The sequence below is a fragment of the Erpetoichthys calabaricus genome, chromosome 5 (genome assembly GCF_900747795.2).
Source record: "Erpetoichthys calabaricus chromosome 5, fErpCal1.3, whole genome shotgun sequence".
NCBI lineage: Eukaryota > Metazoa > Chordata > Cladistia > Polypteriformes > Polypteridae > Erpetoichthys > Erpetoichthys calabaricus.
Window position 1 is genome coordinate 23,990,644 of NC_041398.2, and position 25,611 is coordinate 24,016,254.

General features: G+C 38.8%; 1 protein-coding gene across 4 annotated transcripts in view; it reads left to right on the top strand.

The window, feature by feature from the left end:
• LOC114643591 (CD209 antigen-like protein B) overlaps nt 1–25,611 on the top strand; it is a 290,359-nt gene that overhangs the window by 51,316 nt on the left and 213,432 nt on the right. For 2 of the 4 annotated variants that reach the window (XM_028792161.2, XM_051927557.1), the window contains one exon: nt 3,025–3,919. The exons of 1 other annotated variant lie outside the window; for it this stretch is intronic. In XM_028792161.2, the coding sequence (XP_028647994.1) occupies nt 3,025–3,286 (262 nt within the window). In that variant the 3' untranslated portion in view covers nt 3,287–3,919. Of the gene's footprint in view, nt 1–3,024; nt 3,920–25,611 lie in introns of those variants that run through there. One more of the 4 variants, XM_051927556.1, reaches the window with a different exon arrangement.

Genomic DNA, 25,611 nt, shown 5'->3' on the forward strand with positions numbered 1-25,611 from the left:
ACTCTTCACAAAGACGCAGCTGTATCATCAGGAAGTGACAAAAAGCCGACAATTATCCACGACTAAAACAAAAACAAAGGAGGAGTGGACAACCTGGACAAGCTGACAGCCACATACACATGCCACCGAATGACCAGAAGATGGCCAAAGGTTGTGTTTTACAACATCCTTGATGTGTCTGCATATAATGCATTTGTGTTGTGGAGCCACATCCACCAAGGGTGGAACTCAACCAAAAAAAACAAGCGGAGACTGTTTCTTGAGGAGTTAGGAAATTCCCTTGTCAAGCCACACATTAGGCGAAGGGAACGGGTGCCCCGAGACCCAGACGCTGCAGCCTTTGTCAGACAGCTGCAGAGCTCACGTAGCACTCCATCCTCACCATCAGCAACACAGAGAGAATCTGCATCAGCATCCTCCTCAGCCAGCCCTGCCTCAACACCAACCGAAACAGCAACAACCCCAGTCAGGCCACCTGATTCGAAAAGAAAGAGGTGTCAGGTCTGCCCAAGCAGTAAGGACAGAAAGACAAATGTATTGTGTTTCAACTGCAAGAACTATCTCTGCAAAGAACACTCAAAGTGTCACTTTTTGACACACATGCCTCTAAACACACACATACACAAGCATGTTCTTGCACACAGAGGTTTTTACTCTGATTTAGCTTTGTATTAGTTTTGGAACTTGTAATTGATTTCTATTTGTTTGATTTTCTTGATTGGTTTTTGTTTATTTGACCATGCAAATATATGTTTTGTGTCATGACCTGTTCTGCTTTTCATTTTTTTCAGTTTATATTAAAGTTCTATTGCTGAAAAAAATATTTTTTTGCCTTTTCTTGATGTAAATATCTATGGGTTGAAATTGACCCGTAACACCATAGATGTCACTTTAGTTATTAATATTAAAATAAAAAAATAAATAAAACAAATTTATTTAAGAGATGTGTTCTATACCCCTCAGTATTAGTCAGGTAACACAAGAACCTTTTATTTATTAATATGATTCTCTTGAGGTTCATTTTACCATTTTTTAAAATTGAAATCAAGGGGTATACTGACAAAAAAAGGTCCAGAGGCCCACACCAAAAGTATGAAAACCAACATTTTCATGGATAAGGAAGCCTAACAAGGTAACCAAGAGATGAGAAACAAATTGGATGATAGCTTATTGTTGTTAGTGTATTTTATAGCTGATTTAATACACGGGTCAAAACCGACCCGTTAACATAAGAGATGATAACAGAAAGCTAACACAAGAGGAAGGTTAAGAAGCTTGGCCCGGTAAAGTGTAAAGTGTCAGTCGTTGAAGGGGTTTTCCTAAATTTACGAATTTTCATGATATTACAATAGCATGACTTTTAAAAGTAGATTTATTTTCGCACACATAAAATCCGTTACTGGGGAGACGCCATACATACAATAATCACCTGCACGCCAGCACAGATTAAAATACTTGCTGGGGAACTGCACAGTACTTGCTGGAGAGACGCCACACCAAGCTAAAATAAAGAGAGGCAGGATAGGAGATCTTCAAACAGACACAACACATCAATCAACAGACACAGAGGAGAGGATAAATGTAATATTAATTATACTTACTGTATTGTCATATACGTTTCTATTTTATTTTTATTATTATTTTACTTTAGGCTTCTTGCAAAAATATTTTTGACAAAAAAAAATTAAGACAAGAAACAGAATGAGGTCAAGGTCCCTTGCCATTTAATATAGACTGTTCCTACTAATGTTTATGCACTACTGTTCTAGTGCCCGTTATTGTAACGGGCTTAATGTCTAGTTTAAATAATAATAACCAAGTTAATAAACATAATTTTAAATGATAACAGTTAAATGTTGTACAACTGTAGCAAAACTAATATTTAGTACTTTAAGTGTAAAGGAGGATACAATTTACAGATATGGTTTACAGTAATTTCTATATTATTTATGGAAGGTGTTTTCCAAAATTTCCTCATCACATTTGTTTAAATTTTTTATCTCCAGCCAGGAATAGACTGAATATGAATAGAATCAAAGGGTTATTTTTTATGATTAACAAAAATATTCTGGCTCAAACAATTGTTTTTTCTCCATTTTCTTCAGAGTTTTTGCCACTGCTGACAGCTCAGACTTTCATAGACTTGAATTCTTTAGCAAAGCAATCTCTCTAGAAAGAAAATAAAACTTATGTAGCTCTGATATTATTATTAAAATTCAAAAAGTATGTTGTTCCAAATGTACAGAGTGTGTTTTTCTGAGTATGTGCAATTGCACATAAATATGTAGATAACACAAACTTCTCAAATGAATAAGGCTATTCATGGGTGACGTTCCAGACTATTCTACATGAAACGCCTTTCTCAGATCTTTGTAAATTACGTCATGGACACCTGAATTTTGATGTTTTCATGCTAACATAATGGCATCTCACTGTTTTAACATACTGCTCAGTTTCTTTTCACTAAAGGATGCTAGTAGCCGCTCCTTTTTGAGTTTCTTCTTTCTAAGTTGCAGTACAAATGACAGTAATAGCATTATTTAATATATTATATTCAAGTAATTTCAATATATTTGTGTATAGCTGTGTGTAATATCTACAGATTTGGAGCAATCACACAAATTTCTAGTGATAATACACTAACAATAAATTGTTTACAATATTAACATAATTAAACACCAAAGTTTTGTTTAACTCAAAGTATATTGGGTCAGTTTCAATTTGATTTATATAAACAAATCAAGACAATTGAATTAATTAGAAATGAGATATTATATAAACTATAAACTGTGGGGGTCAAATGAGCAGAGCAACAGCTGTCTTCAGACCTGCATTTTCAACGTTACTCAAATCAAGTCACATGCATCAGTCTGTTTCATTGTTATAATGAAATGACAAAATTGTGTTTATTCTTCTGTTTCCGATGTCTGAGGACCTCAGTCTCAGAACACAAAATGTGTCTCAGATGTCTCACTTTGGAGTGCAGCTACCAGTTCAGCACTGATAACTCCTCTTCTCTTACAGATTCTGGGCCAAAAGAGATCAGGATGACAAGTTTGAGCCAGACAACTGGACTCAGAATAATCTTAATGGAGAGGACTGCGTTCAGCTGCAGGTGAACAAAAAATACAGTGGCTGGTATGATGCAGAATGCAATGAGCATCAGAAGTGGATCTGTGAAGCCAAACCAGCTGGTCTCCAAACTGAAATGAAGGGAAACAGAAAAATACAAGAGCAACCAACATCAGACCAGGAACAGAATCACAGGGCACCAATGAAGCAATAAAGTGCAGCTTTGACTGCCAGACCACCACCATCTGCTCAAAGGAGTTTATAACATCTCAAACTTCAGTGGACACAGCACACCACATCTCCAGTGACTTCATTGTAATACTCAACTTATTTTTACTTACTGTGTGCTCTTGAGATACTTTTATACAGTTTAATGTTTTAGATTTTATGAATTGCTTCAGTTTTGATTCCAGATATTAAGCAACATTTTATTTTATTAAAAAATAATAAGGATATTTTTAAATCTGTGGAGATGTTATTTTTCCCAGTGGGTAACACCGGTAAGTCTCATGCAGGACCATCACTGCCAGATACATTTAATACAATGTGGTAGTAGAGCTTCACACACGCCTGTTGAGGTGGCTCAAACAACCAGAAGCACAAAAGGATTTGAATTTGCTAAATCAACTTTCAGTCATACTTTTTTCATTGGTGATAATCTATTTCAGCCTCAACTGTCCATGAGACTGACTTCATCAAATCCTCTCATATGAAGCCTGGAAACAAAAAGGACCGTATTAAGAACATTTATGTTACATAGAATGCCCAGAGGGGGCTGAGCAGCCCTTGGCCTTGGCACCCCTGCAGATTTTGATTTTTCTCCAGCCTAACTGGAGTTTTTTTTTTTTGCTTCTTCTGTCCTCCTGGCCATCTGGCCTTATCACCGAACTCATCTTTAGAGACTTAGAGCATGACATTGTACATAAGGACATTACTCTTCTACAGATATTTATCTGTTTTTAAGAGCATTGAGTCTTTTTTTTTTCTTTCTTTGTTGCTTGCTTTTTAATATTATTGTCTAATCTTCTCTCTTTTTGTAACTTTCTCTCTGACATTTTGTAAAGCACTTTCAGCTACATTTTTTGTTTGAAAATGTGTAATATAAATACACTTTATTGTTGTTGTATTTCAGAAAAGCTATCAGGTACTTTCAGATACTAAAATGTCATCCAACCAATTTCACATTTTATTTAAAAATATTATATTGATGATTTTGAAGGACATTCATGATATTGCTATGGGTGCCCTCACAAGTTGAGTTTTGGTGCTGTGGCTGTACTGCTAACAAGTCAGACGCAGTTTAATGTGACTCGAGTTGGCCTGTTAATTGCTATCGCTAAATAAAAATAAAAAAACAACTTGGGCTCAAACTGTAAAGATAAAGAGAAAAAGCTCTAAAAATACATGTCTGTCATTAATGGCTTGGGCTAAACAGGGTTAGAGGCAGAGGGCATGGTGTCAGGTAGACTGTCTGCTTAATCAGTCAAATCCAATGAGACTGATGTTGGTGTAGAACTGATAAATGGTGAATGGATGATACATCTCAGGTACATCATGGATGAATGAATAAACCAATCCCAATAAACAGGCACTGTTGGCCAGAGCTTATCTTGGCACCACTGGGCACAATGCAGGATCCAACTTGACACACTCACTCATACAGAGCCAGTCTGTATAATTCACTAATATCTGACATGTGAGAAGAAACTGGACTTCAAAAAGATGAAAAAGAATGTTTGAAGTGCACAGGGGCAATGAGACAAATATATTGTGCTTTGAGTCTGGTCAAGTCCATTTTTTCCCCTTTTTTACATAATACTCTTTACTGAGTACAAGCTCAGAGCACTGTAACAGGCTCACCACGATAATACAAATGACATGATGAACATACATAAGTATACAAATTGAATTAAATACACAATTAAATTGAGAGATTTCAAGTAGATTAACACAAAAAACAATTGCTAATATTAGTCTTGAGATATGACCAGTTGGTAATAAGGGAAAGGAAACCAAAAACTCCCATCAGAAGAATTGCTGGAGAAAGTCTAACTAAATCCCTCCATCCATTATCCAACCCGCTATATCCTAACTACAGGGTCACGGGGGTCTGCTGGAGCCAATCCCAGTCAACACAGGGCGCAAGGCAGGAGACAAATCCCGGCAGGGCGCCAGCCCACCGCAGGGCACACACACGCCTACGCACCAAGTACACACTAGGGACAATTTAGAATCACCAATGCACCTAATCAGCATGTCTTTGGACAGTGGGAGGAAACCGGAGCACCAGGAGGAAACCCACGCAGACACAGGGAGGTCTAACTAAATAAAAAAATAAAATAAAAAAGATCACAAGTTCCAGTGACCAACAGCAACTGTCCCACCACACCATACTGCACATTCTAGCATATTAGATAAGTTCATACTGGACAGTCTCATAAGATAACTAACTTATTTCATCGTTTTATTCCAGTATACCTGGTGTCTTTCATACTGGGTATGGTTATAATCAATATTCCCTATAATTCCATGTACTGAGGAGTGGATATGAATAACATATGAGCTGGTACTTGCTGTTTAACATTTAGCAATGCAAGCACCATTACAGATAGATGAATGGTAGGGGGTTTGGGATTGGGGTGCTTTCTCTCGTGGAGTATCAAGCATCACAAATCACCAACACACAAACAGAATATGCAAAGAAATGTCAATAAATATTTTAAAACTAATGTAGTTGTACAAATGACTAACAAACAGAGAAGTGGTATGCACAGGGAATCAGCAGCTCTAGTCAGGGTATGCTAGACTGAAGTTGTGAGTCTTCAGCCTGGATTTAAATGCTGAAACTGAAGAGACATCTCTTATATCAGCAGGCACACAATTCCACAGCTTCCAGGCCCTGTAACTAAAAGTTCCACCTCCCACTGTTATTTTATTAATCTTAGAATCTTTAGTAGGCTGGCACCTTGAGATCACACTCTGTATGTAGGGATTAATATGCATTAGTAAGTAGGACCTGGGCCATTTATATTTTTCTAACTAAGAACAATGATTTTGAAATCAGTCCTTAGCCTATGTAAAGGTTTACAAACTGAAGATGTGTGCTCATACTTCTTATCTAGTAGTAGTTCTTGCAACGGCATTTTCAATTAAGTGAAGATGGAATATAGAATGATGTGAAAAGCGTCTGAATAATGTACTGCAGCAGTTGCTTCCACAAGAAATAAATGTGTAGATTACATTTTCGTATTTCCCATATTTAGAAACTTAATTCATAGCTGGACAAAGCAGTTTTAGGGCCTGTTGTAATGTGTGTTTTAAAAAGATGACTGGTTTCTAAAAAAACACCAAGTTGTGTGTTTATCCTCTAAAATTATAGCTTGAATTAACTGAGTTAAATAGTGACAGAACCTTGTTACTTTATGTATCACCAAGTTATACTTTATATATGTACTGTATATATTTTCAGAGTCTACTAGTTATCATTCATTGACTATTTCATCTCATTGATATATTTGGCTATGGTAGCAGAAATGTAATTTGATATGAATGACAGATATAGTTGACTATCATCTGAGATATCAGTGGAAGTAATTGTTATGTTTTCAGTGATATCCCCTTGCAGCAGACTGTAAATTGAAAATGTTAATATAATGTAAATAAATGGCAATGTTCAGGACAGAAGACACAAGAACAAGAAATGACACTCAAACAGGCACAGGAACAAGTGCATTATTGGGGCTATTAGCATCAGGTAAAAATCAGTGGTTAGTGAAAGGATCTGCTATGCACCGTGACATGACATCTTGTACAGTAGGTGCTGAATGGTCTCCTGTGCTGTAACCATATGACTATTACACAATCAGTCTGTACTTCTGCAGAGGGTCTGAAGACTTCAGCTGGCACCCTAGAATGGCAGACAGCACAGATGTGACATTAAAAGGTAAAGCTTAGAAGATCAGAATTTCACAATTAATTTCTTGGTTTTTGGTTTTTAATTTTGAACATAGCATTTTTTGTTCAGATGAGAATATGCAAAGTAACAAATCACCTTACAATGACGTAGCATAACGCTTACTGTTATGCTGAAGATCATTTGAATATTGTAGCTGCATTGGGCCGGTAACCCAGTGCTATCACTAAAGACTTTGTTGGCACTTTCTAAATGTATAACCCAGCTTTTTCTGTGGAATTGTTTGGTTTCAGTTTGTTTACTACAGATCTGAAATAAACAGACATAAATACAATTCTGAATTAAAATCAGAAGACTTTTCAAGTTCAACTGTTTACATCTTTTCCCCAATGAATGCCTTGCCTGGCGGTGAGATCTTCATGACAAAATGCTAGACTACGCATCTGGAGAAAATAACTTCAATGCAGCAGACAAGATGTTTTTGTAACCTCCTGAAGCTACTGTATTTTACTACTACTACCAATAGTTAAGACATCCAAAAGAAGTCTGATGCTGCTCCAGTGGTCACCAGGCTCTCCCATGCCCATCCTTTATCGGCTTTCATCAAGTGGTGTGCTTTGAATCATCTCAAGTGCGTTCTATTTGATATACTTGTTAAAAGGTCCATAAGTCTTCATTCTAGAACTTCTCTCCATACTTTAGTAAGTTCTATCCTGAATTTTTGCTTGTAATAAAATATGTTGTAATTTGTAGTGGAGCCTTTAAAGTCTGTTTTTAAATTTAGTTTATAAACAGCAGGGTTTGGTGTCTTTATGGCAATGTGGAGGTTGCTGGGGATTTCACTCTCTGTGATTTTTTCATCTTATGACATTCTTTATTATCAATGACCATTGTCTTCTCATTAGGTGGATTGGCGATTCTAAATTGGCCCTAGTGTGTGCTTGGTGTGTGGGTGTGTTTGTGTGTGTCCTGCGGTGGGTTGGCACCCTGCCCAGGATTGTTTCCTGCCTTGTGCCCTGTGTTGGCTGGGATTGGCTCCAGCAGACCCCCGTGACCCTGTGTTCGGATTCAGCGGGTTGGAAAATGGATGGATGGATGGATTGTCTTCTCAAACAACCTTGTTTTTGCTAAATATACCAGTGGTTTATGTATTTTAAAATATTGCAAATTTACAATGTGCTAAGTTCAGTTTTTGTGCTGGTCTTATAACTAAATCATTATTTTCTTTTATAGACTCGTCTCTCATCTTCATGTTAATTTACATTTACAGCCTTCAAAGGTAGACAAGTCAGAAGAAATGTCAGCTCTAACATGACATGTTCACTGTTTTCATATGAGCAAAGGCAAATAAATAGGAATCACTTGGCTCTGTTACTATGGGATAGGGACACAAGATATTTAATATGTGTGGAAATAAAAGACTATTGTTTGTAATACATGTAAATTCCACACTGCTTCTTTAGAGAACTCAACAAAAATAAAATAACTTGCGCTTTTGTAGGTCTGATACAGGACAGTGTACTCAATGCTGTCTTTCTTTTAATTTTCACTCTTTTATCTGTTTCTGCTCATTATTCTTCTGTGTTTCTCTTTCTTTCTTTGACAGCAGCACTTGTCTCCATTTTGACAGCTAAAGATTATGCCACACATTTAATAATGAGGTCAGACTCTGAGATCCAAGACCTGACGGCAGGTGGCCATTGTTCATGCCTGCTCATCATGATGGCCATCTTGTTAGAATCCACAGCTCCCAAATTTACGTTATCATTGAAAGTGGACATACATGTTTGTGTGGTGCGTACATGTTTGAAGGGCTTCCAACGTGGTAAAAAGTATAACAGAAGTAGCAAGATTGAAAAGGACTATGTAATGTCATGCAGCAGACCTCAAAGCAAGACACAGAGCCACACTTAAGTGACAGAGCACCTCTGCATGCCATTGTGGCAGTGGACCGAAAGCCCTGACATGTAAGACACCTGGAATGAAACATCCAAGGACTTCACTGTAGAAGGGAGAGATGAACACTGAGAATAAACTGGCTGTACTCCTCAGAGATACCAGCTTATTCTGGTAATTGCTTCATTTATTTTGCCAGTATAGCTCCAGATCCATCTTTAAATCTGCTGATGACATCACCATCATAGGCCTGATCAGCAAAAATGATAAGGTGGCTAATAGAGACGAACTTTGTTTTCTGGCATGGTGCTGTTAGGACAAAAATATCTATTTTAGATTTCAGCACAAAACTGAGCTGGCCATTGACCTGAGGAATCAAGTGGCATACTACTCTCCCATCTGCTATAGAAAGGGTCAGTAATTTTGCATTTGTTGGAGTCACCAGTATCAATAACCTGAAGTGAATGCAACACATATCTGAATTGCCTTGTTAAAAAGAAGCCATCTAACTTTAGTAAAGTCCCAGTCAAAAGTTTGAAAAGGGCCAGTAGTTCTTACTGCAGTGAGTGTGACGGCATGAGAAAGAGAGAGGAGGTTCCTTACAGAGTGCCCACCAGCGATTGCCTCAGTAAATGGGAGAGATCTGGGAGGAATGGGGTGCACAGCGTGAGCGGCGTCACTACGTGCACCCTGATTGGGGAAGTTGTGTCAGTGGGGGACTGGGCACCACAATCCCCCTTCAGCATATAAAATGGAAGAATGGACACTAGATTGGGATTAATAAAGTATCTATCTATCTATCTATCTATCTATCTATCTATCTATCTATCTATCTATCTATCTATCTATCTATCTATCTATCTATCTATCTATCTATCTATCTATCTATCTATCTATCTTTTGTCAGATATGTACACATGGGAGGAAGCTAAAGGGCCTGAATGAGGTAATTCCATGACAGACCAGGGGGTGGCGGAGTGTATTGACCCTTCTCTTTATACACTGCAGACTGACTACTGGAAATTCTGAATGGTTCCTCCAATTACGTCACTTCCGTTTCCAACCGTGATCACCTCACTCCCTCTGCTCTCCCTTAAAACTGCCATCTCTGCCACCTTAAGTCAGTTCTGTTTTGGACTCGTATCTCCACACAATGTACTCCCAATTTAACTCTTCCGGAGTTATATGGGTGGCTGCCCCAAACCTTTGCACGACTCTATGGTTTCATCTTTGACACTATCTATCTATCTATCTATCTATCTATCTATCTATCTATCTATCTATCTATCTATCTATCTATCTATCTATCTATCTATCTATCTATCTATCTATCTATCTATCTATCTATCTATCTATCTGTCTGTATTGTGGTTTTGCTTTGTTAATATGACAGAATCCGAGAAGACGATCTGTGCAGCTGATTGAGGAGAGACAGTTGGAACAGATATATCTGCTGTCTCCAAAAGTACAACTGCAGACTCGCCAAAGTATTTGTAAAATAAGGGAAAATGGAATAGCAATAAGAGGACTCCCTAACAGCAGAACTATACCAAATCTACGCTAATCTTGGAGGCCGAATTGATGTTAATGTTACAGTGAATCTTATGAAGTTACTTTCAGTCGAGTATGCTACTGTTACAATGCTCTCTAAAATTCCCTCAAAAATGTATATGTTAATGAAGCTGACTTAACTTTCTTAAATGTAAAACTTTCAATATTTTTTTATCTTTTATATTGCCTGGAAAAATGTTTTCTCCCACATTGCCATTGATAGGGAAAAATGAGGCTGGAGTGAAGGAGGCTGAGTAGAGCATCCTGACATCTTTGTAAACACCTAATAATCACCCTGAACCCCAATAACAGAAACACAAGTTCAGTTATGGTAATTATTTAAAAAATGCTTAATAAAAAGAGAATTTCAGCAGCAAAATTTCAGTTCACTGCCATTTCTTCAACAACATTCATCCACAACATCATCCATCATCCGGTTTGGTTCTCTTTATATTTCTACTGCTGTATTTTTATCTTTCCCAGTCATATACTGTATAATATAAAAACCGAAGATAGTAAACATGTTTTTGTCTTTCTTAAATTCAGTGGAGAGATGTGCTAGTGGACACTCAGTTACAGCACACTAGCTTCTTGGCCTCATTGTATTCATCTTCTGCAGGCCTCTCCCTGTGTCTGTCTGTCTGTTTTATTTTATATTCACTTCATGTCTCCAGGCCTGTGTGTCACTGCCTTCTCAGCTTTTATCTTGTCAATTTCTTTTAATTCTGGGTATTGTTATAAGTAATCCAATGTCTTTTACCTCCTTTCCTTTGGAAGACACTTTGAGCCAAGGCTTTCGTTAAGGTAAAGCAGAACTGCATGTAATTAAAAAAGGTTTTTCTGCTTTTGGTAAGCCCTCCATGGATTGGAGCCACAAGCAATGCCGGTGGTCTTGTACTGGAGTGTCCAACAAGAAACAGGACATAATGAAGTCCAAATCAACCAAATCCCTTTGGATGGAGACATGACTGACATTTTTAAAAAGCGCTGAATATCAAACAAACTGTATGCTAGTAAAATAAAAATAAGAGAGATGAGTGTGAAACATTTGACAAACACACAGACCCTCTGACCGTAACAAGCCATCTTAGATTACATTTTTTAAACAGGACTTCATCTTCCCCTTTTCTTCAGTCATTCTGCAGATTGCAGCAGACATGGAAACAGATGACACTTGAGAAGCCCACTTTAAATGTTTATGCCACAGTAAAACAGACTAAGGACAAGAGAGGCAAACACCAGACAGGTATGTCCTGGTAGCATCCAACACAAATTCTTTTAGTTTCTTTATACTGTTAGCCACAACTTTCACTCCTTTACTACTTAAACCAGCAGCCTACATAGCATCAGTAGCACAACTGCACCAGTGTTGAGGCGACTTCTGTTAATGTCCATCTCCCTGCCTCCAGCTCTTTTTCATTAACTTACTTTGTCAGGCAAAGTGGAGATGATTGGTGAACATCTCCATCGTGTTTTATGATCAACTAGCTTGTATCTTTAACCGCTCTGGTGTCAAGTTGATAGTCAGGATATAAATGGAGGTCTGATGTGTCTCTGTGGTGTTGTCATTACATGTATAATGAGAGATTATAAAAGAAGGTCACATTTGTAGGATGGACAACTTTATGCTGTCAACCAGGGCAGGACAACTTCTGTAAATTGGCTAAAGATGGGATGAGTCCTCAAAGTGACATGTGGCTTTGGTGTGTGGACGTGCAACAACAACAACATTTATTTATATAGCACATTTTCATACAAATAATGTAGCTCAAAGTGCTTTACATGATGAAGAAAGAAGAAAAAAAGACAAAGAATTAAAATAAGACAACACTAATTAACATAGAATAAGAGTAAGGTCCGATGGCCAGGGAGGACAGAAAAGAAAATGTGCAGCAATTAACCACCATCACTGCAGCTTAACAGCACAGAACGCGATGTAAGACAACACCCTACTTGTACCTTATGACTGGTGTGTTCCCAGAAACAAGCAGGAAACACTTAATAATCATAGCAATTTATAAAAAAAAAGAAACAGTTTCCAAAAACATCTGTTCAAGAGGCTCTCAAGTTCAAATCAGGGAACTCCTGTGGCAGCAGGTCTTCATTACTACCAACTTCCGCTTTTAATCCCAAAGCAGCAAGTATTTATATGTGTTGCATGGAGTTAAATGAGCTTTTATTGATTTTCTTTAATCTAGCTTTAACAGATTTTGTGTGTTTTTAATGTTCTTGTTATATCAGCTGTTTCTACTACTGAGTATACAACTGAATGTAAATATGACACTTAAGTAGAGTCTCTTCTTTTACCATTCACATTGTTTGCACGTATGTCTGCACTTCTTATTGCTAATTCATTTGACACAACTAAGCATGCAAATTCTGCTGATGGTGAATTTTAAAGAAAAAGACAAAAAAGCTAAGCATTTAGTACATGCAGCAAAATACATTTATTTCTGAATTTCACATGAATATAAATGCTGAATATTAGGAAACAAAGGCAAGGTTACTGGTGAGAGCATAAGCCTGTGGCCACAGGGGTCCAGCGGGACTGAACTTGACAACCACAGATCTAGTCTCTATGTGCAAAAACTAAAAAAGTGTTTAAAAATGTCCACAGTTCACACTTGTGTCCTCTTGCCATCCAGATGAAAACCTAAAACCAAAAAAAATAACTACCCAGTAGTTTTTATTCAAAGATTAAAACGAAAAATAAATTATGCTCAAAATGTTTATGTGACACTGGCTAAAGCAAATGGCCTATTGACAAAATGAATAAAAAGCAATCAAAGGTTCTGGAGGACACTCATTTGCTGGAAGGTTGCCGGTTCGAAACCTGTAAATGCCAAAAGGGACTCTGCTCTGTTGGGCCCTTAAGCAAGGTCCTTAACATGCAATTGCAGGGCGCTTTGAGTAGTGAGAAAAGCGCTATATAAATGCAAAGAATTATTATTATTATTATTTCGTGACTGAGACTGAGACTGAGAATGGCACAGAAAGAACAACACACAAACAAAAAGGTTCCTCCTAGGTGCTAAAGCATTCACCTTGTCCACTGTGGCCACCTGTCACCTCTGAATTTTATTTTATTGTAGGGTCAGCACTAAACGCCACAATGGATGGATTCTCTGCTCTTTACATGGCTCTTTGAGGTGGCTCACTATCCTTAAAAAGACTGCTCGCCCATTGCTGCACTATTTGGAAGAGAATGCAATTTTTCAGGCTTGCCATTTATATAGGCACCTCTGCCACTAGTGAATGTAATGCCAGCTCATACTTAGCTGACTCTTCCCTGGTTGACGTAACTTGTCAGCGCCATTACAATATCATCTCAATAGCTCACCGCTTGTAGGCCATCCTCGGAAATTATGCCATCCAGCCCATCTAGCAACATCGCATTCAATGTACAGTATTGTCTACTTTCTACCTAAAAAGTTTGGCCTTTCCGAATTGGTCCAGAAATAAAATTAAAAATGCTAGAAACCAAATTTCATATAGAAAAGAAAAATAAGAAGCATCTGAAAAAGAGATAAAATGTTTCAAAATAGGCATGATGGCTGCCTTACATTTTCCTGTTGGACGGACACTCAATCACTCTTTCTCTTTCATCCCAGTTTAAAAGTGGATGCGTAGATACACAGTGGTGCTCTCTGATAATCTGCATACACACACACACACACACACACACACATTATATATATATATATATATATATATATATATATATATATATAGTGATATGTGGCCGGCCTTTCATTCCGGCCAATACCCCCAGGCAGCCAGGTGGAGCCCTCCCTGCAGCATGGAGGTGCCCCGAATGCCAGCAGGGAATCCTAGACAATGTAGTTTTTATCCCCAGCCCTGGATACCTTGGGGCCCGCTAGAAGGCACTGCAAGGAGGAATAACGACTGTTTGCCTTACGCCCCGGCAGTACGTCTGAGTCACATGGACATGGGGAACAATGTGCTTCCGGGGTGAAGAAAGAAAGATTTTTATCTGACCCGTTCCAGGTCACATGGACAGAGAGGGCTATAAAAGGATTGTGGGAAATCCCAGACGGCGAGCTTAGTTGGGAGGCAGGGTGGCTAAGCGTCTGGGAGATTGGAGGATTGTTTATTTGATTATTGATTGTTATTGAGCATAGTGGAGTGGTGGTGCTTTGTGCACTTTTTTTATAATAGTAAATATTATTATTGGACTTTTATCTGGTGTCTGACGTCTGGTCTGAGGGTTCAAGGGGTCGACAGTGTCTCTATCTTTCACAATATATATATATATATGAGAAAGATGGTGCCAGAAAACATGACCAAAGAAGTGATGGGACACTTGTGTTTTTTTTTCTTGGCATCTCAAAAGTGTCTTCTCTTCTCAGCCTCACTCCCACCTTCTGTCTCTAATTCTGTCTTTTTCTGTAAAAAGATTACAATATGCAAGCTTTTGAGGCAACTCAGGCCCCTTCTTCAGGCAAGATGTAATTGATTGAGTCGCCTCAAAAGGTTGCGTATTGTAATCATCTTTTTAGTTAGCCAATAAAAGGTGTCATTTTGCTTGACTTCTCACTGACACTCTGTGTTTAGTATTTAATAATTAGATTAGGTTTCTAATATTACTTACCCTTAGGAACAAAATAATTTTCTAAAAGTGCTAAATTAAAGTGCAGGCTTTTCAAAGTCTTCCTTTATTTCAAATGTCCCACTTCTGTCACCACCCCTCATCACAGTCTCAGTTCACAGAAAACTTCAACTCTCATCCTATCATTTCATCTGTGTTTTTGTTTCCAATTCCAATTCTCTGAACGGCTAAAGGGTGTTAATAGCATATGAACTTAAGAAGTGTGGCAAATATCAGAGACCATTCAGCTGATCAAGTGTCCTGGTATTTCATGCAGATACTTGTTAAACCTTATTAAAAGTTTCTGTTTCAATTACATGACTCAATAGTTTATTCCAGATTCCCACAACTCTTTGCTTGTGGAAATGTTTCCTGGCTTCCGTCTTAAAGTCACAAATTAATCCATCCATCCATCCATTTTCCAACCCGCTGAATCCGAACACAGGGTCACGGGGGTCTGCCGGAGCCAATCCCAGCCAACACAGGGCACAAGGCAGGAACCAATCCCGGGCAGGGTGCCAACCCACCGCAGTCACAAATTAATGAATGAATGAATTAATAAGTTTTGGCAGCTGAGAGGTGGAATAAGAAATACCAGATAAGCTAGCTTTGGTCATACAGACCTCTCTGTGATAAGCACAGGACGTCCCTGCAAAGATAAAGGTGCCAATTAGTTGGCTGTCAGCCAGACTCGGTGGAACTTGTGGTTACAGGATTTGTTTCTCATCAAACCTCTAGAAGAAATGCAAATAGAGAGCTATTCAGGTGTGAGTCAGTGTCTCAAGGCCATTGAACATCAGGTTCAGTACAGATAAGAGCTGACATTTCCTTTTTTCTCTGCTGTTGTTTTTATTTGTGTTTTTATTTTTCCTTTGCTTCCATTGCCATTATAATATTGCAATGTCCCCTTCCAGTCAGGAGAAATAAACCACAAAAGCAAGTGGTTGTAGCAATCCAAAAGAAAATTATTATTGCTCTTCTAGCTTTATTGAACAAGCCGACACAAAACAAACAGTGCCCAAACAGAGAAAACAACCACATGTCAACCACCCACAAAAAAACTAGTTCAATAACTTCTCTTTATTTCTTCTTTTTTGTATAAAGTACTTCCTTAACAATTTCCTTCCCCCAGCAACCCAGTGGCTGCTTTATTTCAGAGTGGCAGATGGGGCTCCTCTGCCAACCCCTCTCCACAGCACACTGAATAACCCCACTTGCAAGACTTTTAGGAAACACTGCTTCAATTTTCCGGACTGTTACAATATGTTTGATCTGTCGAATTCCACTGCAGTATTCTGTTTTTAGATAATAAAATTTAAAAGATAAAAAAATAACAGAAATCGGTAGAAAGACTCAATTGAGAAAGGAGCTTTCACTATATCGTCATGTGTAGGGCCTTTAACCTTTCCTTTTCTCCTTCATACTGCAAGTCATTACACTGAAAAAGTGAACAATTATTAAAATAAATATACAAAATCACAAAGAAAAGCAGCAGACATGCATACAAATGGGCTCAATAATGGCCAATGTGGATAAGCATATGTTAGACTGTTTAGCTAAAAGTGATCACAGTAAATGAAGGGAGCAGTATTGACTATTACAGATTTAAGAAAAAAAATCATACATTTATAACATTTTTATAACCACTAACCTTAAAGTAATGATCAGTCACGTTTTGCTTTGAATGCATGTCTTTATTGCATTAAGAGCTGGATATTTCAATTGGATTTTGAAAGTACAAAATGTCGACTGTCTTACTACAGTCTGAACAGTGAAAGAAAACTAATAATAATCTCAAAATGCTAGACAGGTTTTGGTTTGAAGGTACTACATCAGAGTTTGGCAGATGATTTAAATATACAGTTTCAATAGGGCCAGAGTGAGAATGAAAGAAGAGGTTTGTTTGTATTAATTATAAAATGAGAGCTGATTGTTTCTCATTGTCATGGAAGGCACTCAGATACCATAAATAAGTGAATTAAACTTTATTAACTTAGACCATGTGAATCCAGCAGGGGGCGCTAGCTGCCTTGTTGGAATAAATTCTTTTGTAATTGCGGCATGTTACATAACCTGAATCTATATAGATATGATATTAAAAGGTGCTACCCCTCCCTTAGTGATACGGTGGTAAGAAATCACATACGTAGGAGAAATAACTTAGCTTTCTTTAGTGACGGTTTACGCAGCATAACAGATGAGGAAGCCATGACAAGACCATTACCAAAGTGGGAGCTCGATGTATACAGTGTGGAAAGTCTTCGATTAAAGAATAAGACGTTCACAAAAACAAAGTGTTGGCGACCGTCCCCGTATATTGACCTGCGGACAAAGTAGCAAAATAAATGATCAAAAGCAAAACCAAAACGGTAACATTTGACAATCTTTATCTGACAAAATGGCGTTTATATACAGTATTGAATTGTGGGAACAGGAAATGGTTGGCAGGAAGTGACGTTGCAACAAGAAGCGGAAACAACGTCGTTTGATGAAAACCGGAAGTGATGTCTTTGAGGAAGCGTCGGAAGTGATGTCAGTTCATGTGACCGGAAGTGACGTCATGGCGGCCACTTTGAAATTCAGAAAGGTTGGAAATGATTTTTCTTTGGTTTTTCTGTGGAGAGAACAGATTCCGGTAAGTACCACGTGACAACCCTTCATCTTGCGATGTTTCACTCACCTTTAGGCTTTTAGACTGCCTCCTAATCGCACGTCTGTGATAACAGTCTGCCGTTTTCATCGCTGCACTGGAAGGATTTTACAGACACGACATTATCTCCCATCCGTCCATCGGCTTCAACGGTGCGCCGTTTCAAGGTTTTATACTCTTTCTCCATGTGCAGACCCCCACTTAGGTAAATCATGCCATTCCAAACAAGGAAAAGAAGTTCCAATGTCATTCTGACTCTGACACATAGAGATAGCGCATGTTGCCCATTTGCAGTTGTTCTTAACTTGTCTTCTAATGCTTGCCTAGCAGTTCTAAATGATGAGCCCCTGTGTGTTAAATCTGGCCTTGTGTTAGCTGTACATGTGAGTGGCTTTAAAAAATATTTTTTGTACAGAGCACAGTGATATATTAAACTTATGTACTTATTACACCATTTATGAAAAGTGTTGTCATTTCTATGTGGTGTGACCGAAATGCATGCAAATAACCGTAAATGAAAGTCTGAAATGTACACTTTAATCACATCTGGATTGTTTGATTTGCAATTTTAAACTGTGGAGCACAGGGGGAAATCAAGGAAAAATGGATCTTTGACCCAAATATTATGGAGGGCACTGTATGCCAGTCCTGATGTGAACTTCTGACGTCATTTGTGTATAAGATAAATAGAAGAAGAAACAGCAGCCTTCAGAAAATCTGGTGGATGAGGTCAGGATATCGGATAAATAGCCATTAATAGTCACTCTTTCTGTTTTGTTTGTTAAAAAGTTTAAACAGAAGTCCAAACAGAATTGATCAATCCCTTTGTCAATTAAAACGTGAGACTGGATTGTATTTAAAAGCTGGTGAGAAATCTATAAACAGCAATCTTGCGTGGTGTTCAAATTGCTCATACAGAAAATTTAGAAGTGTTACCGTGGCCTCCCACAAACCCCTCTTTGTTCACAAGTGTAGGTCCATGCAGGCCTGGGATTTGCTAAGTAGTTGTCTCTTTGGATAAGAGTGTCTGTTAAGCAAATACTTTTAAAATGTAACTGTGACCTCGCAAACACTAGGTTGGGTCTCAGGCTGTTGCATGATGGTCACCCAAGCAATCAACATATTTCTCAGCATAAGTGCGCTTGATTCATCAAGGAGACCCCCACCCCATCACAAAGACACTGCTCTAAAAGATTTGCACAATCTAGATTTCATTACTTTTTTATATCTTTGTTGGGTCATTTAACAGCACAAAATCTCTTGACAGAGGTTCAACTTACGTAAAAGGTTCTTCAGACTTCAGCGGTATTTAAGTAATAAGTATAATATATTTATTTAAACAAAGATATCTTTGGAGCACACCAAAACAAGGGTACTCTTGTATTACAACTTGGGTTCTGCTGTTAATCCTTTGTTAGACAAAGGCTTTCTAAAGTATGAATTTATAAAAGAGTATTTAGCATATTGTTGATAACATGTCAATCTATCAAAAACAGGTTCATTGCAGGTCTGGAGTTACCTTGAAGCCTTGCACTCTAAAATGAACTCATCCTGCTTACAAAAATGTGAAAAATGCACTATAAAAAAGCTTAATAGGCAAAACATTTTTTCATAAAGATTATCCACTACACATGCCAACAATGTTTTGCTAAAATGTGGATGAATGAGGCTGTCCAGCCAGCTGCTCAAAGATCCTTTGGGTTTCTGCTACCTGACTTTTTGAGTGCACATTTAGAAATACGTGTGCCACCCTTTACTGGAGTGTAGCACTTTGCTTCCCTTTTTGCTTCCCTATTTACAAATAGTGAGGTTTTGATGTCCTGTATAGATGACCTAGCTAACTGTGGTTAGGCTTATTTATAAGAAAGACACAAAATTCATCAGTGACAGAGAAGGCGCCTGAGACAAACTGAACAGCAGGCTTCCATCTTCCCGTCTTTCTGCATTTTTAGCCAAGCATTTTAATGGTAATGTATTTTACTGATTTATTGAAGATATGAAGGTTGGGTGGAATAGGAGTAACATTTTATATAAAAAAATCAATTTCCTAATATTAATAATGAGTGTTTTATCTCACTCCTGTCAATCTGCTCTTGTCTTCATTCATTTAAATTTGTTGTCTCTTTTGAGTATTTATTACCGCATGATTTACCATAAATTTGAATTATTTGGTGTTGCATTACTCTAATTCTTAGGTGCTTTTAAAAGTGTCTTGTGTAATGTGCTTTGTGAAAGGCTATGAACAAAATAAGTGATGATTTATATATTAAAATATGCTTATACAGTAGGCTGTATATATTTATTAAAGGTTTGTGTGATATTTAAATTCTACCTAATAAATACACCACTGGCTATCTTCACTCTCAGGATCTCTGCCTTTCTCTGATGTTCGGAGTTGTCACCAATTAATGGGAGCAAACCGCTCTGCTAACCACCTCACTCTTCACAATGTTCTCAACAGGGTTGCTGATGAGGTCCTCTATGCTTCTGTAAACTTCACTCAAAAGAAAATAAAGTTTTGGAGATGGAGAGCAAGCAGTCCACAGGTCAGAGGCTGATGGCTTTAGAAGGAATGACTTTATTCCATATTAAAAAAATGAAAAAGATACAGTATTTGTTTATGAATAGTTGATTATATTAACATGCCTTTCTCGTTTAGAAAGTGCATTTATGTTGAAAGTAAATGAAAGTAAACATGGATTAGTAATAACACTAAATTTGAAATTAACATATAAAATAGAAAACATGCATTTCACTAAATGGACCTACTTTTCCATCTATCTTTGTATAATGATGTTCTGTCTCTGTGTCTATGATCTAGTGCAGTGTTGTCAAACTCCATTTCCTCTCAGGTTGGTGTCTTTTGTATCATTCATTGCAACCTTGTTAAAACTGGCCCTTACCTGTTGTTCCTGTGGATGAGGAGTCCATACCTATTTGGTGTTTTTCGCCCCAACTTCAGGATGGCGGGGAGAATCACAGTAATCTCTGACCTATTGGTCATGCTACATGCTTAACAAGAAGCCCAGTTGTAACAAAGATTGCACTGGTAAATGTACAATCCTTAAAACATTTATTTTGAATGACTTTATGACATCCTGCGGACTGGATTTACCTTGTATGACTGAGACCTGGATGGGTGTTGGAGATTCCAGTCCTTTTACCGAACGTTTACCACTGGACTGTCTTTATTATAATACACCAAGAACAATGGGTCGAGGAGGTGGAGTTGCTTCCGTCTTCAGAGAAAACCTTAACTGCAATTACCAGGGGTTAACTATTCCAGCTTTGAACTAAATATCTTTGAGCTGGAAAAATCTGACCCTGTAGTTTGTGCGGTGAATGTCATAAGGATTTTGTAATGAGTTTTCTGAGTTTTTATCTGGTCTTATATTAAAATATGATTGTGTTCTTATTGTGGGAGTTTTCAGTATTCATGTGTGTTGTCCCAATAAGCCATTGATTCACGACTTTTTAAATCTTATTGATTCCTTTAATTTAATTCAGTTAGTTACTGGTCCAACGCAAAAATCGGGCCATACACTTGATTTAGTTCTTTTGTATGGTCTGTCCATTTTTCATATGGAATTAAGGGATGCAGTGTTTTCTGATCATGTGCCCGTTTTATTTGAAGTTTCTAGAAATCGTTATTTATCTAAACTGAGTGCCCTTGCATGTTGCCAGTGGAGGATTACTTCCTCCATGGCTATGGATTTTAGCGCTGCTTTTGAAGATGCTGCCCTCTTTGCTGGATCCATCTTGTCCTGATACTGAGGAGCTCATCTCTCTTTTTCTTTTAACATGCCTAAATATATTGGACACTGTAGCCCCTCTTAAATCCTGGCAGCCAATGTTAAAATCCAAACCCTGGCTGATTGATACTACTCGCTCAGCCAGACGAGAATGCAGGAGAGCCAAGAGGAAATGGAGAAGGATAGGCTTCAGGTATCTTTTGATATGTTGAAGGGGTGCTGGGTCAAGTAACCAGTCAATTTTTAAGGCTGAAAAGTCTTAATAATTTTCCAATAGTGTTACAAAGAACTTCCATAACCCTGGTATGCTCTTTAACACTATCAATGCTGCCCAAAATTCTGCTCAGATTCATAAACTAGACCCCTCCACTGAAACCTGCACGGAATTATTGCACTATTTTGTGAATAAGGTTAAAGTGTTTAGAGTGCATATTTGTACCTCATATGATCCATCAGTTCTTGATTTGTTAATTGCTACTATTTCTTTATTTCACTTAATGTTTCCAACCCACAAACTCAACATACCCTCATTTTATCTAACAAGCTTGAACTAAGCACTTTATTGACTGTGAGAAGGTATTTTCAATATCATTACATCCTTCTTTCTCATAAACATCAACCACACTTGCAATAGTACACTGTTATACATGCATACACAAACAGCGAAAATAACCTTTGTCGCACACAGAAACCACACATACTTAACTAATTAAATTAAATTACAGACTCAGTGTTATTTTGTTAATCAATCGTGTGTATCTGCTCAAAAGAGGAATGTTAGTCTCTTTGGAAAGTGTGCCCGAAAATGTTCAGAAGCCATAAAGAAAGCTAACAGTATTTTAGCACCCTGATGTGTTGAGTACAAGTCTTACCGGGCCCGGCCTTAGGCATAGGCGAAGTAGGCGAACGCCTATTGTCCAGGGGGCCCTGGATCGACGGCGGCCAGGCCCCCGGCCCGCCCCTCCCCTCGCATGTTTAACAGTTCAAACTGGCTAAATTGTAGCAGCTAACTACACCGGGCGAAAAAGGGACGCAGGGTGATGACCTCGTAACGTTACAAGAAAACGTCTCCTTGGTCTAATTTTCACGCATTTCGCAGAGCTTCCAGGGAGGCTCTGCCCCCCTCAGGGGGCCCCTGGACCCCCCTTTCGCCTAGGGCCCCATAATACCTAAGACCGGGCCTGGTCTTACGAAGCATTGCTCAAGCTTCAGCGCTTCGGTCAGTTGTAATGCTGTGTTTTTAAGCGCTTAACAAATAAAAATGGTATGGTATGGTATGGTAAGCTTTATAACACACTGGTGAGGCCTCATCTGAAGTACTGTGTACAGTTTTGGTCTCCAGGCTACAGAAAGGACACAGCAGAGCTAGAAAAGATCCAGAGAAGAGCGACTAGGCTGAGTCCAGTGCTACAGGGGATGAATTAAGAGGAAAGATTAAAAAAGCTGAGCCTTTTCAGTTTAAGCAAAAGAAGATTAAGAGGACACATGACTGAAATGTTTAAAATTATGAAGGGAATTAGTCCAGTGGATCGAGATTGTTATTTTAAAATTAGTTTATTGAGAACACAGGGACACAGTTCAAAACTTGTTAAGGGTAAATTTTGCACAAACATTAGAATGTTTTTCTTTACACAGAGAACCAGAGACACATGGAATAAATGACCAAGTAGCGTGGTAGACATAGGACTTTCAAAACTCAACTTGATGTTATTTTGGGAGAATTAAGTGGATATAACTGGCAAGCTTTGTTGGGCTGAATGCCCTGTTCTCATCTAAATCTGTGTAATAGTCTAAATAAATTGTAAAGAAACACAGCTTTTTGCTTTTGTAAATTTAAGTTTACTTTTACATCTTTTTGCATATTGCAAAAGTGATCAATGCAAAGTTTTTATGGCATTTTTAAACTTCTCAAAGTTTTTAAATAAATGCTTACTACAGCAGTGGGTAGCTTAAGTGACAACCAACAAATTATATTTAAGAAGAAGTGACCTTAGGAGAATGTGTCATGATGAAATCTTATTAAAAAAAAGAGCAGAGTTTTCAGATAGGCAGTGCCACAAAATCGACAAAAGGCACAAAAAGGTTTGAGGCAGCCACTCATATATTTTTTCCTGGCTGCAACATTAAATGAATGATTGCACAGATGTGTAGAAGTTGGAGTCCAGAACAGAACTGATTTGCTTGTCACAAAGATGGTGGCTTTAAGGGAGAGCAAAGGAAGTGAATGTCATCAAGAGGGTGAGAACCAGAAATAATATCATTGGGCCTGGGACCAAAAGTGATGTCATCAATAGCGCTGGAACCGGATGTCATTGGGGCCAGGCGGAATTTCCCGTAACTGGTCTACAGAGAAGTGAAAGAAAGAGTCAGTGCACTCCACCACTCCCTGGTCTGGCATGGACTTACCCTCATTCAGGCCTTTTAGCTGCCTCACATGCTCACATGTGTGACAAGGACCCCCCCACCTCAATCCAGACCTGTCGGGTTGGGTGTTCCTGATCAAGAGGTTGTGAACCCAAGAAAGTGCATCGGCATTGGTATGAAGACAGCCTCATCGATGAACAAGTGAAAACTTGTATGGCTGCAGGTCAAGAAACCACCTGGTGACCCATGGATTCAATTCCTTGTGTAGGACCATCCACTGAAAGGGTGCATGATCCGTAACAAGGGTAAACTCATGGCCCAAGAGGTAGTACCTCAGCTGTGTAATCGCCCATTTGATCGCCTTCCCTTTCCTCCGCCATATACCTTGTCTCTCGCTCCAGCAGTTTCCAGCTTAGGAACATAAAGGGGTGTTCAGCATCACTCTGGCTCAGCACGGCACCCAGGCCTGTGTCCAAGGTGTCCGTCTGGAGAATGAAAGGTAAATAAAAGTTAGGAGCTTTTAAGACTGGTGCTGATGTAAGGGCCTGTTTCAAGTCACTAAATGCAGCATCTATCTTATCAGTTCATACCACATTGTTTGGGGCCCTCTTCTTTGTCACATTAGTTAAGGGTGCTGTTCTCTCAGAGAATCGAGGTACAAACCAGTGGTAGAAAGGAGACTAAGCCACTAACCCGAGAAAGGCTTGGACCTGCCAATTGGTTCGTGGATGGGGACATTTCAATATTGAATCTACTTTGGAGTACAGTGGCTTCACGGTACCATGACCCACCAGTTAGCCTAAATACTGTAATTGGCTTTGTTTAATCCAAAGAAGCATTTCCTGGGATTAATCCAAAGTCTGGCCTCCCCAAGTATCAAACTGGGAGACTTGATTAAGTCGACAGAAGTCATTGCAAAACCTTCAACTTCCATCAGGCTTACTGACCAAGACAATAGGACTGGAGCAGGAACTTTGACTTTCCTCTATCACTCCTAGTTCCAGCCTGCACTTGATCTCAAGTTCCACTTCTGCTCTTTTTGCCTCGGGAAAGTGATATGGGTGTTCTCGATCTATAACCCTGGGCTCTGTCACAATATCATAGAGGTCATTCCAGGTGTTTCACTCATTACCTCAGGACAGACAGGATAACTGCTTCCAGCGCCTGTCTTTCTCTGGGACTCAAATCCACACTGTAGTTAAAGTTATTTTTGTGAGCAAAGAGTGAGTCACTTTCCTCCGAGTGAGCATAATAAGCCTCTTTTGCCTCCCCCATCTGGACCAGCCCAATCCTGTGAGCCCCTCCCATACACTCCCCATTTTTCTCAGTTTTTCTGGTTAAGTGTACTGGGAGCGGAGCCTGCACCAGGTCTTTCCAAACCACAGTACGAATCACCTACTTGGAAACTCAGCCACAGTACTTTCCCACCTGGACATATGTTCCTGGTTCTTCAGGAAGTCCACCATCCTCCCGACTACAGCAGTTGTCTCAAACTTGACAAAAGCCACAAAAAGGTTTGGGGCAGAACCCTTATATTGTCTCCTGGCTGCAAAATTAAATGAATAATTGTACAGAGGTGTAACAGGTTGGAGTCCAGAACAGAACTAATTTGCTTGTCACAAAGATGGCAGCTTTAAGGGAGAGCTCAGGAAGTGATGTCATCAGTAGGGCTGGAACCAGAAGTAATGTCATTGGGGCCGGGACCGCATGTGATGTCATTGGGCCCAGGATTGGAAATGACGTCATCCGTGATGCCAGAACCGGAAGTGGCAATATTGGGGTCAGGCGGTATTTCCCTGTCTGC